Below are 14,987 nucleotides of genomic sequence, written 5' to 3' on the forward strand. Positions count from 1 at the left end.
TATCAGCCTACAGTAAGAAAAAGAAACTTTTTAACCCACTTAGCTGCAGAGGAGAGCCTACTCAGGCATAACCAAACTGAAAAACTGAGCTATAAAACAACAGGCTTAAAAACTCTGGAGTTCAACTGAGAGATCCTCACATGCATAATTTTTTTAAAATCATAAAAATCTCATACATTTTTTAAGCCAGTCTTCTGAATTTTCTGAGCTTGATGAATGTTTCATGAAGGTCTGGGAGTGGCATTATAAAGCGTTAATGAGAATCAAGCCTTGATGAACTTACAGCATTTCTCCCAAGAAGAGGAGAGGCTGTGAGGGAGAAAGCTCTGGCACAAAAAGCTGAGCCCTCCCTTCCCAATTTCTGACTGCACTTAATGCAAACGCTTTGTTAGAGAAATCGTCCCAGACTCTGCGCTGAGCCTGAGGCATGCAGGGTCAGGATGTTAGGCGCCAAAAAAGCAATGCAACCGTGATAAAAATGCTAAAAGTGCTCAATATCGGTGAGTGTGAATGTCTTGACATGGGACACTGCTAATCCAGTTTAACACAGCCCTTCCCCGCTTTAAAGATCGGGTTTATGATCAGTAAATAAAATGAAGAAAACTGACATATGTGCACACAAAGCCACATTCCTTGGCTGAAAATTAAAATCAGAGGAAAAGAAACTAATACAGAAATCTGTGCAAATATGCTTGTTAATGTCTTGGTGACACAGATGATTTCTCAAAAAATGGCTCTTCATTTTAGTCAATTCTGACGATTGCTACACTTTTCCTGACCCTGCAGGATAACGATGTCAAATTCACATAAATATATCCAAAATGTCCAAACTTAAGCACTTTTTTTAAATGTGTTTCTTTGTTTTATCACACACTATCTTTTCTGCTGGCTGACCTTTATCATGTAAATGTGAAAGCACTTAACCATGGCAAACCGTGTGCTTTCATCAAGTCATACTCTTCCAATGCGATTAATTCCAGCTCTCCAGTTCTGAAATAGGAGGTGAGAAAGGAGTCCACACATTTAAGCAGCTACAGAGCAAAAGGTGCTGTCAGGTGCACCCTTTAAATCGAGAGAAAGCCCCAGAGGCTCCAGGATTTGCAGGACTTAAGGAGAGGAGAATCCACAGCTGGGAATGGATCCACCTCTCATTTCAACATGGATTCAGCTCCTGAGCAGGAGATCTGCCTTGGTGGCTTCAGGCCTTCCTCGGCAGAGACCCAGACAGCTGATTTCGCTTGGGAAGTTCATCAGGACGCCATGGGGTTTGTTGCCGTAGGGCTGCATCACTCCACGGAAGGGGAAGAGTTGGAAAAAGCATCTTTGGTGCTGGAGGCTTGCCTGACACCCCTCTGCACCGTGCTTGTCTCTGCTGTTCATGGCCTCCTTCCATAAATACACCCAACAGCAAAGCTCTGAGGTTAGGGGGGAAGGAAGACTGTGATAAGCCGTGCTAGTGAGCATGCAGCCAGTGGGCACGCACTGGCTGGCTAGAGGGAAAGGGAAACCTTATTAAGTTGCTATTTGATCCAAACGAGACACCTTATTTTCATTTCAGGACCGGGCTGACAGTAGCTCAGGCTAGACAGAGCCCAGCCAGTGGGACCCTTTCTGTAGGCAGGGTGTTCCCAAAGAAAAGATCTGTATTTTCCAGAAATGCTCAGCACCAACAAACCTCCTTGAAATCTGTGCAAAATGTAAGGGCTCAGCGCATCTGGGAATCAGCACAGTGGCATGTCCCATCAATCCCAGCAAGCTACGTCTCATGCATTGACAATGCCTGGTTTTAATCTGAATCTGTCAGATTTCCCCCACTCTTTCATGGCCTCTCTCCTCCTCCGGCTTCCCTCTTCCCTCCGCACAAGCTCCCCATCCCCCAGCTGTCACACTCGCCAAGCTTTCATTCCTTCTATTTTCCACGCTGCTTAGGGAATGAACAGCAGAGCTCTAGAGGGTAAAAGTTAGCCAGCGAGATGCTCATTAAACAAATAAATTAAAATATATCATCTCCCAGATGACAGATATTTCTCAACAGAACCAACATGATTCCTGTTGCTGTGTGTTTCCCGGCTGGGTGCGTACCCAGCTGGGGCTCGCTGATGTTGCACAGGAGCCACCTTTTCCAGATGTTATTTTTGTTTCACAGGTAGCTCCAGTTGCAAATGTATGGGGGAAAGCTGTCTGAATTGCTCTGGGGTACCAGATGGCAGCTATATGGCATCCATACGATATAAATGCGGTAACATTTTGGCCTCCTAAGAAGGCAGGGTGAGCTGGCACCCCACGCTCCCTGTACAGCGAGGGAGTTGTCACAAAATGCAGGTATGAGGCAAATGGTGCTGACACCCTTTCTGCCATGGCTAAGAATTCTCCTTCTCTATTAAGGAACAGCTTAAGGAAGCGGAGGAGGTCTATAAGGCTGGCATAGAGAATTGTCCAGAGAGCTCCGATCTGCTTAACAACTACGGTGTTTTCTTGGTTGATACCGGTAAGTGCGAAGGAGCAAGGGATTTTCCCTTTCAGCCTTATTTGCTTTGATTTGTTTTATTCAGCAGTACACATCTAAAAGGGTGTCAAAAGCTTCCAGAACAATAGATGTGCCTCCACTGTAGCTTGGAAATAAATATCCTTGTGCTGCTGAGGTGGCACAGCATACTGAAATTTGTAATCAATGCAGGCGCTGTGTGGCAGTGGCACTCAGCCTGGCTGTTTTCTTCAGTGTTTCTCACCATCTTCTCACAGGCAGTTGTCCTCTTCAATTTGAGCTGGGCAGCACCCTGACAACACTGCCGTTTCTCCAGGAAAGCATGGACACATCAAACCGAATCCCAGGCACACAAGTGGATCATTATGGCCTTTGGAGCACTTGCAGCTCTACTTGGTGACAAAGCAGCTTTTTGACTGTAAAGGTTGAGTGCCAATGCTATAAAAACAAACATGGCTTTTAAACCGCAGTCATCTGTGAAAACAAAACCTGAGATACTGTGGGGTGAATTGATTTCTCAGGAGCTCTGTAATGACATCCAAAGCCTTTCTTTTCTGGGCTCCTCCTTCCCATCTAACTTCCCTGGACTCAGGCACTTCTGGCATCCACATAACAACAAAAAAAATGCCACTGTAATTGCCTTTTATTGACAGCTTTATAAGCAAGGCCAAGTTTGACAAACGACTAGTGGAAAGCAAACTACTGTCTGACTCTGGTCCCTGCAGAACAGAGTTGAGACTCACTGATGAAATATTGTAGGCTTAAAGTGTGTGGCTGCTAGCCATTCTGCCCCTTTCACACTGTGCCCGGCTCTGGTGGTGCTTGGTAAGAATGGACGATGGTGTCCGTCAGTCTGCAGCTGTCTGTCCTACCTCTGAGCTGATGCTCAGCCATCGCTTCTCTGTAGTACCAGTGTGAAATAAATATGAAGCCAAAATGAGTATTCGTAATCAAAAAAGGCATCATGGCATTAGCGACAGAGGTTGAGGTTCTGAATTTATGCCCTGGCAAAATTCAAGCTTGCAAATAATAAAAATTCCTCAGTAATTTCACTCTGACGTTGTACTCATCTTTGCTTGCCAACCCCGATAAACTGCCTTATACCTGCCAAAAACTGTGGTGCAAACACAGTGCAGTGCACTTTCTATTTTTTGCACTTCTGTATTCTGCCAAAGTCAAAACTAACTTTTCCTGGTTTACTCCTACACTTCCCTACACATAAACAACAGGAAAAAACCCCACTGTCTTCTGATACTTCAGGCATGATGTGTAAATAACCCTTCTGGAGACGTGACGAGGTGTGAAGGAAGTCGCTGGTAGTGAGCCCGTCACAGTCTGCGCTCTTCCCCGGCGGGCACAGGGAGATGCTGTGGAGCACCACGTCAATTAGCTTGCAGGATTTTGTGCAACAAGCCCCCAGCAAGTGTCAGCTCTGGGGACCCATAACTCTAGACAGCTCTGCAGTGGTCATAGACACTCAGTGCGTCTCCCTCAACAATGCGTATTACCCCTGTGTCTTGAGCAGGGGATGCACTGGCTGACTGAGGTGCCTGCCCAGCTGCTTCCCAGGATGTTTTGTAGATATGGTTTTCAAAAACATCTGCCTGCTCAGCAGTGGGAGAAGATTGAGACTGCTGCTGGATGTTTTGGAAAAAACCCTACCCTGAAAGATATGTTGTTGGCCTTGGATGAATCTTAAGTGCTTCTAAATCTCCCTACAGATGTCCCTCCTCTCTCCTGTAAAGGAGACTCTGAGAAGTGTCAGTGTTACTTTTATGTTGCATAGGTAGTCTCAGGAAAACCAAGCTAGATCTGAAAAGCTATGAAAAGAAAATTCCCACAGCAGCGTATGTTCAGTGCCCCAACACACGTATTCTGTTTTCAAGTTCTGCTTTCCAGCTAGAAATGGAATTAAATACATTGTGAAGTGATTTGGCTTAAAAAATGCTAATACTCAAAAGCCTCGTTGGTGGACAAAGCTCTGTGAGTATCGGTTTTCATCAGGAGATTATCTGGTTGAGAGTGTGCAAACCAATTGAATGAGCACTAGGGTTAAAAATACAATATTCACATTGCTGAAATGCTGGAACTTTATACTGTGCCCCATTAACTTATTTAGTAGTCAGCAGGCCCTGCCTGAGGAAAGCTCTGCAAGATCCTTCTTGAGGAAAGCCATTATTTAGCTAAATAAAAATATGCTATTAGAAATAGAACTTCAGGCTTTTGGGCTATTGGTCTGGCACCTTTCTTTCTGCACAGTGTTGTATTTTGTGGTGGTGCTCGGTGATGTCATGGACTGCAGGACCTTGCACTGGTAGACGTTTTCGCACAGCAAAGCAGTGCCACCCCATGGCTCCTCTGCAACACAGAGGTGGTGCTACGTGCTTCCAAATAGGCACCCGGGCACCTCTCGTCTGGGCGCCTGGGCCCCGCGGTGGGAATTAGCTGGTCACTGGCAGCTACTCCCAGTCCTGTTGAGCAATGCACAGAGACTGAGTGGGGCCAGCACAACAGAGGTGGAGGGAATAGTCTCTGTTTGGAAAGAGCTGAAACTATTTGCAGGTCTGGTGGGGTTGTGGGGAACACTGGGTAGCTTGTTCTCTGTGTCTCCATTGCCTGTCTCTCCAGTTGGCCAGGGTAGAAAGATGCTTTTCCTAGAAGGTGGGACACACGCCCCGGTCCCCTCTCTGGGGCGGGCTCTGTCCTTAGCACAGGGGGTGCATCCCCCCACAGCACGATCGGAGGGTGCTTTCAGTCAGGAGTCGTCTTCTGGTGACTGTACCCTCAACGTGCAAAAACCCACTCCTAGAAAATCTGTTTCTCAGGATCATCTCTGACTATTGGAGCCTAAACTGTAATTTGGACAGCAGTTTTCCTTACACTTAATCCCAAGGCTGAGGCAGGATTTCTTTCTCAAAATGGTTCCCATGCACAGAGCAATAGCTGAAAGAAAACCCAGTGCCTTACTGCGTGCTGAACTTGTGATGGGATTTTTTCTGAGGTAGCAGTTTAATGGTTGTTCTCCTCTCCAGGGGCTCCCGAGCAAGCCGTGTCCCACTACAGGCAGGCCATCCGCCTGAGCCCTGCTCACCACGTGGCCATGGTGAACCTGGGCAGGCTTCACCGCTCCCTGGGGCAGAATAAAGAGGCTGAAGCGTGGTACAAGCGGTAAGAATTTGGGATGGGAGATAGAGGTTTCCCTCCTCCCCCTGTACAGCTTGTCTCTGCTAAAGAAGCCTCTGATACATGAATCTGTCAGTGCGTGTTTGGTTTTCCTCCCCTTCCTTCTCCATCTTTTTCAAATCAGATTTACCTTTGCTTATTTGGCTATTTTTCAGGAGTGCTTGGATAGGCAGCACAGACTCAGGCAGTGTTGACTTCCCTGGACTATTCCCAAGCCCCCAGGATGGACACACTGCTGCTTTTGGCTGGGGGATGCTCTAACAATAAAGTCAGAGGTTTCTCGGTGGAATGAGCAGGTTGTTGTAGCACAACTCCCACCCTGCTCAAAGCTGGTCTGTGAGTGCTGCATCAGTAACAGCTATAACTGCCGCACAGCCCAGCACCAAAACCTTGGCACCATCAGGAGCTCAAGCCCTTCCCAGCAATGTGCCAGTAGGCAGGCTCTGACTCCCAGTATGCAGCAGGGTTGACTGGGGGCTTTTTTTGCCTCCTTTTTGGCATCCAGATTTGTGCTTGCACTCCTCAGTTTCTGCCACAGTCAGCCATCCTCACCCTTGCTTCATGCTTACATGCACTTCTCAGGTGGCCCTCTCTCCCCTTCTCAGGTGGCCAGAGGGATGGCTGCTGTGGGCATGCTTATCCCTCCCTGGGACCTTAAATTTGTGCTCCCTGGCATGGGTTGAGCATGCCATGCAGAGTGCAGAGCTTCACTGCTCGATCCCAGTGCAAGCCACCTTGCTTTTCTGCTTTGATTCCCGCACCACCTGGAAGCATCTCTTGTTCCCAAATTCCAGGGCACTGAAGGTATCCCGGAAGGCTGAAATCCTGTCCCCACTGGGGGCTCTGTATTACAACACGGGGCGGTATGAAGAAGCGTTGCAGGTTTACAGAGAAGCGACATCACTGCAGCCTTCGAACAAAGAGATCCGACTGGCGCTGGTGAGTGTGGGGGCGAGCTCAGCCAGGGCAGGGCCACGAACGTGGAGCACCAGCTGCTGGGTGCAGCATCGTGTATTACGGAGGGTTGAGCTTTTTAAGATCATAACCCTTTATAATGTGGTTCCATAGGCTCAGGTTTTAGCAATGATGGGGCGGACGAAGGAAGCTGAAAAGATGACGAACCACATACTCAACGAGGATGTGGAATGTCTGGAGTGCTACCGCCTTCTGTCAGCCATCTACAGCAAGCAGGAGCACTATGCCAAGGTACCGTGGCCACGGGGTGCCCTTGTCCTGAGGGCTCACACACAGAGCTCAGGTTGAATTTTACATTCTGTCTCTCCAGAGACATGTTACATGCCTTAGTGCACATCCAGTAGACATATTTTTTCACTAAAACCTTCTGTTTATCTAGGTACTGGGACTGAAGCTAAGCAGTATGGTTTTCTTACCACTTACTGCTCCTGCTGCTGTCAGCCCCACTGCCCATCAGCCACAGGCATCTAAAAAACTCATTTTCACATGTGTTAACAGTGTGGGGCAAACAAGGGAAGGAGGAGGATGACTCTTATGCCAGGAGGCCCTAGTGGTGAGGAGAGCCTGAGAAGTGGAAAGGTGCAGAACAGAGTAATACAATGTCCTCTTACTTTTTCACAGGCACTTGAAGCTATAGAAAAAGCTCTTCAGCTAAAACCAAAGGATCCAAAAGTCATATCAGAGCTCTTTTTCACTAAAGGAAACCAGCTAAGAGAACAGAATCTCCTTGACAAGGCTTTTGAGGTATGACTGCTCTAAGCCCTGCAGATAGTTTTGTAGGTTAAAAGATAAGAGTTAGCTCATTGCAGCTAATACTCCCCGGTGCACGCACCCTGGCTGTTGGCCTTGGGAGCTCAGCAGTTCACCAGTGGTACAGCTAAAATTATGGGGCAGCTAACTTTGCCAGACTTAGTTGCAACTTTTTTCCTCATTCCTGTGTGGAAATAACAGCTCCGTGCTCTGAGAGGTTAGGTACAGAGTCATGGTGGGACTATGGAGGAGCCTAGGTCTTGTTGCCCTGACCAGACCCTTGGTCCATCCAGCGCCAGCCCCTCTCACTGGCAATGGCCAGCTCCAGGTGGCTCAGCTGAAACCTGTGAGATCCCACCATGTTGTTATATCGCACCTCATTACCTAATAGCTGAGAGATTGGTTTATCCTATGGAGCAGGAGGCTTGATAGCTCAGAAATTATGTTAGTGTTAAATAATAGCACAGAAAATTGTTATTGGGACAGTTCTGAATACTCTCGATATCCCTAAAGATGTCTAATCCTGGTTTGAATCCTTTCCTGCTGTGACAACATAAAAATGGTGCTGTTTGACAGAGTGCAGAAGGTCCTTGTTGCTTATTCTCCCATGCAGAGTGGCAGAAGCAGTGGGGAGGGATAGCACCGTCCTCAGGTCCTTGTGAAACCTCTGTACAGGTGGCTGTACCGTAGTCTGCTGCCAGCTCCAGATTAAACCTTTGCAGATAAGGAGCATCACAGCCCACACATGGCTTGTGGGTGGCAGTCACCTGCTCGAGGAAATGACCCTGACGTGCAAGAGACCCCAGTGGTGCAGGGTGGCAGGGAGAGGGTTGCAGGGGTTGGTGTGGCTCCTCATGCAGCGCTGTGGGCAGGGAAAACCTGCGAGATGAGCTCAGCAGTGAAGCAGTATGTTATGTCACCTCTGCTGTAAAGAAACTGAAATTCCACTTGTGCATTGTGTATAAGAAGAATTTGAAATTATATTTTAAATGGATTCAGAGGGAGAGGAAACTTTCCCCTCTTTCCCCTCCAGCGCTGTTTTTGTTTGAAGACTCAGACTCTTAACCTAAAAACGTTTCATATTTATGTAGAGCTATAAACAGGCTGTGGAGCTCAACCCAGACCAAGCGCAGGCCTGGATGAATATGGGAGGCATTGAGCACATCAAGGTATGACAATTTTGCTTTTACTTAAGCTGTCAACTGCAGAGACTACTACTCAGGACAGAAAGCTAAATTTCTTTCAGACTGTCAAAAGCTGCATGTTTGTGAACAGTGAGTGTCCTGATGTATTTTATCCAAAAAGGAGGAAAGTCTGTCCACCACAACTGGAACTTCCCAAACAGGTTGCTTGGGAATATGTATCCAGTAATGTAAATCCCATATTTGTAAGAGGACAGGCTGCAAGGAACAACTTGCCCATCTCTGAAGTTTTCCTGCTTCAGCTGTTGACCTGCCTTAGAAAAATGTCACCATGAGTCGACTTTTAAGATTCCTCTCTACTTAATTAATTTAATAAAGATGTCTAATGCAGAATACTGGCATGAAATTATGAAAACAGACAGCTCATCTTGTGGTTGCTTATCTTTTTGAATACTTTAGCATATCATTATGACTTGGGTCTTAAGGAGTCACATTGTGTGATATCCTCAAGCTGTCCTATCGCTGAGTAAAATTAACTCTTCTGGTACAACGTAACGGAAAAATGTAAATCTACTTCTTGTCATGTGTGTTTGATCAAATTTTGGCTAATGGCACTTGGTGATCTATTTCATAATGAAGAATTATTCCCATTACCTAACAATATCAAGTTTTATAAACTCTTTTTCCTTTATATTACGGTCTTCACCATTCCCCAGGAATGAACTTTCTATGTCAGAGGATGCGGATGAGATCTGTCACTCATTTTCTTTGTAGGGGAGCTACGTCACTGCCCGTGGCTACTATGAGAAAGCCTTACAGCTGGTTCCAAACAGCAAGTTGCTGAAGGAGAATCTGGCCAAACTGGATCGCTTGGAGAAGCGGTTTCAGGAAGTCCAGGAGAAAGACCAAACATAGCATTCAGTTACCAGTGGAAAGAAACTCATGCCCCTTGGAGAAAAGTATGGTGGAAGCCTATTGCTGGAAATGATGCTGAAGGAACTTGGATAGGACTCAGAATTACGGAAGGCAAATTTTGAATGCATGCTTATGTTTGACCAAAGTTACAGGAGACACTCAGCTCCTGTGGGACATGTTGGAGAATGAATGAAAACCTTCCTTTAATCAAGATTGATGTTTAGGCTGAACCCATTTTAATCACACCAGGAGTGTGGGTGGGACATGTACCTTCAATATCTTGGTTATCACTGGGGAAAGCATGGAGACAAAGCACTCATCCATTGCAGTGGGGGTGAAGTAACACCTGTTACTGAACACAGGCTAACCTTGTCCACGTAAAGTACCACTGATGAGCTTCATTGCAAGTGCTGCCAGGTCCTTCTGAGCCAGGAAGGATGGTCGTAATGGTCACATAAAAAGATTTCAAGGTGTTAATGCTGAGGAAATGGTTGCCACTTACACTCTAAATGTGACTTGAAAACTATTCTAAAGAAAGGGAAAACACTGTCTGAATATTACCCTAGAAGGATGATTCTACAAGTAGGACAAATGATCCTTTGAGAGAAAACCTCAGCTGAATGTTTTACTCAGATGATGATCGTCATTTTGTAATAATTCAGGTTCATGGTGTCAGCATTGTCAAATAGCATACTGCTTTACCCTTTGCCCTCTCCCTCCAAGCCAAACAGTTATTACTCTGAAAAAAATGTAAGCATCCAAAGGCAATGGGAAGCTCTAGGATTACTTATCCTCCTGTCCAGTCCCCAGTAAAAAACCCAAACAACTGATCTGATCAATATAGGCGTTAAAGTAAAGCCACAGAGAAGTTAGGGAAGATTTCCTAGGCTGGAAAGGTACTAAGGAGGCTTTTTTATGGGTGTGCAGGGACAAAGCCCATTTATCATGGTGATAACACTGACAAAACACTTTGTCAAAGTGTTCTCACCCCCTCCCCCAAAAGATACAGAAAATGACCTGTAGCTGATCAGTCATAAATCTATATTTTTAAATACTGAAGTGGGAAAACAAATTATCTTCAGAATTGGGGCTTTTATTTTTGCGCTTTATTTATTTAACTTATAATAATCAAATAATTAATATATTTTCTCTGTTTTATATGAATTGGGCAGTATCCTTCACAGCTGGCTGCATGGCTGGGCATTGTGACTTGTATTGTCTGAAGTTAGAAAAATGCAGCACCACCCTGGTGTGTTTGAATAACTCCCCTTAATGATGTTTCTAAAGCAAATGGCTGCAGAGCACATTGGACCATACAGTCACTGCAATAACAGGACTTCTGCTGCTTCCACCAGGGTTTGTACCAGTTCACAGAGAGCATTAGCACAGAGCGCTTGCTGCCACTTCCTTTGGGTTTGGACATCAGGGTAGGTCATCAGTTTGTTCCTTTTGCAACAGGAAACCAACGTAAAAGTTGCTATACTTGAGTTTGATTGTGGCCAATCCCTGCAGAAGAACAGCCCAGGGTTTGGAATTATTAGTAAAGGACAGTTCAGATGAGGTATGCAGTGCCTTGGTACACATCCATCAAGAAAAGCCTGTGTGACAGTCACCCATGTAGCACCTGGTTTTAGTTGATGCCGGCCATGGCACCTCAGCAAGCTCCAAATTCGCTTAGCGTGATGGGACAGCCGTGCGCTGGTGGCTCTGCTGGCTTCATTTAAAAAGCTCAGTGTCTAGCCGGTACTGGTGCTCAAATTACTGACAAATTATTAACATGATTCCAACTGCATTTGGAGCTCAGAGGGAGTCCAGACTGGGGCAGATGTCTGCCCTGCCAGGGCTTGTGGACCTGCTAGAACCATGGCTGTGTGCCCACCAAGATGAGGCTGGACTTGGGAGGTACTGGTCCTCACTGGCCAAGGAGACCAGCCAGTGCCTACAGCTGGGCGGAGGTGGAAGGGAGAGACCATCGGGGGAAGAAGGTGGTGATACACGTTTCTGGGCTCTCTCCCTTCAAACCAGCTTCCCAAGGGAGCAGCTGGGACCAAAATAAGCAAGTCTTTTGATGGTGAGTTTTCCCTTCTCCCCCCAGCCCAAGCAGCCTACTTTGCTTTCCAGGGCTGAGGGCAGGTTTGAGGTGCTGGGCCTGGGTTTCTGCAGGTCCCCAGTGCAGGCGCTCCACTGGATGCCATGCATGGAGTAGCTTTGCCCAGCCCTGGCACTGCCAGGATAGCTGAGAGGAGATGGGGTTGTGCCAGCAGAGTCCCATGGGATGGGGAAACCAAAGGTTAAATGGTCTCTGACAGCAGTCAGTTCCCCATTGTGCATTGCAAAGTTGTATATGGTTCATTACCAGGGCACTCAGAGGTACCTGGACCATAAAGCTCTCTGCCGCTCCTGAAGGTGAGCCTGCCTTCAGGGCACCTTCACCAAAGCCCTGTGTGCCCGGGCTGGCTGCCTGCCTGCAGTACCGCTGTGTGGCAGCGAGTTTGGGGGCTGGCAGAGGGGTGTTTGGTGCAGCCCCTGGCAGCAGTGCTGTGCAAAGACCCCCCGCATAGCAGGCTTCTGCAGAGTGCTCCAACCGCTAGCTGAAGCATGGGGGATAGGGGTGGGGGGAGTTACGTCTCATTTAAAAACATGTATCAGCTATAAACTTTGCCTCATAAAGATATATTAAATAAATACTATATATTCTACAAGCCCCACAGCAGTGTGGCTTTAAATTGTGGTCAATGAAACATATTTTTTCAAATATAGAAGAAGTTGTATTTTTTATAACAATGCTTAGTGAGGGGGAAGATTTGGTTTTGTGTTTTTAACTTCAGCTTAAATCTTAGTTCGTCTTTCCTGAGAAACCTGACAGGAATGTTTGTCTCATTCTTGACCTAAAACCTGATCAAAGCCATCTTGACCTCCTAAAACCGATGCATGTGTAAAAGAATAATATAGCTTTGGGTGCCCCCCTCGCAGATCCTGGAGAAGGATTACCATTTTTGCAACACTGTCTTACTTGCAGAATGATGTAAAAAGATGAGACCATCTTCCCGGTGAAGGAGGCAGTTTGGTTGGAAGGCATTGTGTATGTTCATCCACTCGCCTGAATTAGGCAGGTAACATATCCACGGAGTTTACTCCCAGTTGAACCGGATTACATTTATATGCCGCAAGGCCGACTCTCCACATTTTGGAGCTGGGTTTATGGTAGTTACGGAGAGAGAAAGGCTGAGTAATGAATCCTGCTTTCCTGAACCAGCACTTTACACTCCATCTATGCAGGATGACGGTCTGCAAACTGGCAGCATATTTGGAGAACGATTCAGACCATGAGCTACCAAAGCAGTGAAACCCTTGTGAAGTTTTGAGCTGACTCCCTGTCTCGTTGGCATCCATGCTGAAATGCTGTGTTTGTTCAGGACATTAATCTTGTGAAAGGTTTATTGCAGGCGAAGAAGAAGAATGGAGTATGATATGAAATGGGTTACTTCCACCAAAATGGAATGCTATTGTGGAAGATAAATCGAGCGACTTACCTTGTGATAAACTGGATATTATCTTAATTAATCACAGGAAATGTCTTCTTCCTCTAGCATTGCATAGCTTCTAAAATAATGAGTTATAAATACATTGTTTTCTGCCAACTCCAGTGCTTAGCATGGCTAGCAGAGATTACAAATTAATAAATGGCTGAAGCTCTACCTGGTGGGGGAGAGTTCACTCACTCTGCAAGTTGCATTGGCTAAACCTCAGTGCTCACCAATATTAAAGTGGAGAATTAATGGAAAGCTGGTAAGACAGGACTCTCGTGTACTCACTGTGCATTTTAATCCTAAATGAAAAACATAATAATTGTGTTGCTTTTTCCTTTCCCCATGAATAATATTTTCAGCTGATGGAGTTTGTTTTATTTTATTGCTTATTTAAAGTCCAGCATTCTTTGGTTCCATTCTTTTTCCATCCCCCAGGATAAATGATGCAGTGGGGGGCGTTTTCTCTCTCTCATAGACTCCTTGGACTAGATCTTCCTACAAATGTGCAGGCAACTTGTTTTGGCCAAACAGTAAGTGAATGCAGCAGTGCAAATGGCCTTCCTTCCAGAGATCTCGATGAGGACGGGGGTGCGTGCATGCATGCATACGGGTGGAAGAAGTCTAAGTGAAAAAAAATGCAAAATAAAGAGCCTAACTTGCAGGGAAGACTGGACACCCCTAAAATTATCTAAAAACTATGAAAGCTTCTCAAGAGTTACAGAAACCAGGCCAGATATGGTGTACAATATTTGGTGAAAGAAGATAATTGTCATTCTAATTTTAATAATTAGGCAATTTAGAATATAGTTGTACGATCTTTTGCCCCACTTGTCTTCCAACTCAGTGAAACAGTTGGTATGTGCTTAAGTCTCCTCAGTCTGTATGTGATTAAGCTGACCAAGTGCTCAATTTCTATCTTTCATATATGCAATTACGCACAATCTTTGGAAAAAATTAGCCCTTAGAGGGTTCTTTTTCCCCAACCTTCAGTCTCTTGCAGCAATTTCAAAATGCTCCATTTTGCTTTCATGTACATTTAAACCCAGCTGCAAAAAAAAAAAAAAAAAAAAAAACAGAAAAAGAAAAAAAAAGCGCTTGGCATTTACTAGTGTTTCAGTGTGGCAAAGTTGCTTCAGGTAATCTCGATAACTTTGTGCAAAAGTTCATTGCCATGTTTGTACCGACTTGCTGAAATTTTTTTTCTACTGGAAAATACCCCCAGTGGTATCCTCTGTAAAAGTTATGGCTTCTACAATTGTATTACTGTAGAAATCTCTGCCTGAAGTGGATGTCACGCTGCGTGTTCCTCTCATGCGGGAGTTGTTTGCATTGCCTGTTGTTCATATGGTTCTTATTTCTGAATCTATTTTTTTTATCAGTTGTGCATATCTTTTGGAAAAAAACAACACGAAAACAGCCCATGGATTAGAAATCTTTAAAAAATAAATTCGCACTTAGCAGCAGCTGGATGTATGTCAGTGGTACAGGAATTTGCAAAGTCTTTGCTTTTTTCACTGTGGGATTTATGGCTAGATTTCACGTAAAGGAGTTATGCTCGAAGTCTTTGCAAAAGAAAATGTATGTAAATGTTTATTTTATATAAAAAGTAAGAAAAGTAAGTGGCGTGTCTGGTTTTGTTCTTTTGGCTATGGGGTCAGTCTGTTCCTTAGGACCAACTGTAAACAAGTTCTGGAGGTGGAAGGGCCAAAGTTTCTTACTCCACTTGACTTACATTTTATTGCCCAAGGAGTCCCAGTGATTGCTCATGTAGGAGCAACTATGCAGCACATGTACTTGAGTCTGGCCATATAAAAATACTGGAGCAGGCATTTTTTGGAGCCTGAGCACGAGCTCTTCATGTCAGGCTTTATACATCTGTCGGGAATGTGTCAAACAAACTTAAGTCTACAGAGTGGAAAGAGAAAAACAGACATTAAAAAGAAACTCATGTTGTTCTAATTCCCTTCTTCCTGGCAGACATTCCCAGATGCTCCTGCATGCTCCCAG

The 14,987-nt window shown here is 45.4% G+C and overlaps 1 protein-coding gene across 1 annotated transcript in view; it reads left to right on the forward strand.

The window, feature by feature from the left end:
- Window positions 1–14,590, forward strand: part of TMTC1 (transmembrane O-mannosyltransferase targeting cadherins 1) — a 148,577-nt gene extending 133,987 nt beyond the window's left edge. Inside the window, exons 14-20 of the mRNA XM_059816444.1 lie at window positions 2,386–2,488; window positions 5,518–5,653; window positions 6,463–6,607; window positions 6,737–6,874; window positions 7,265–7,387; window positions 8,485–8,562; window positions 9,310–14,590. Of these exons, the coding sequence (XP_059672427.1) occupies window positions 2,386–2,488; window positions 5,518–5,653; window positions 6,463–6,607; window positions 6,737–6,874; window positions 7,265–7,387; window positions 8,485–8,562; window positions 9,310–9,450 (864 nt within the window). The 3' untranslated portion in view covers window positions 9,451–14,590. The remainder of the gene's footprint in view (window positions 1–2,385; window positions 2,489–5,517; window positions 5,654–6,462; window positions 6,608–6,736; window positions 6,875–7,264; window positions 7,388–8,484; window positions 8,563–9,309) is intronic.
- Window positions 14,591–14,987: the final 397 nt, after the last annotated feature.

The sequence above is a fragment of the Gavia stellata genome, chromosome 4 (genome assembly GCF_030936135.1).
Source record: "Gavia stellata isolate bGavSte3 chromosome 4, bGavSte3.hap2, whole genome shotgun sequence".
NCBI classification, from domain to species: Eukaryota; Metazoa; Chordata; class Aves; order Gaviiformes; family Gaviidae; genus Gavia; species Gavia stellata.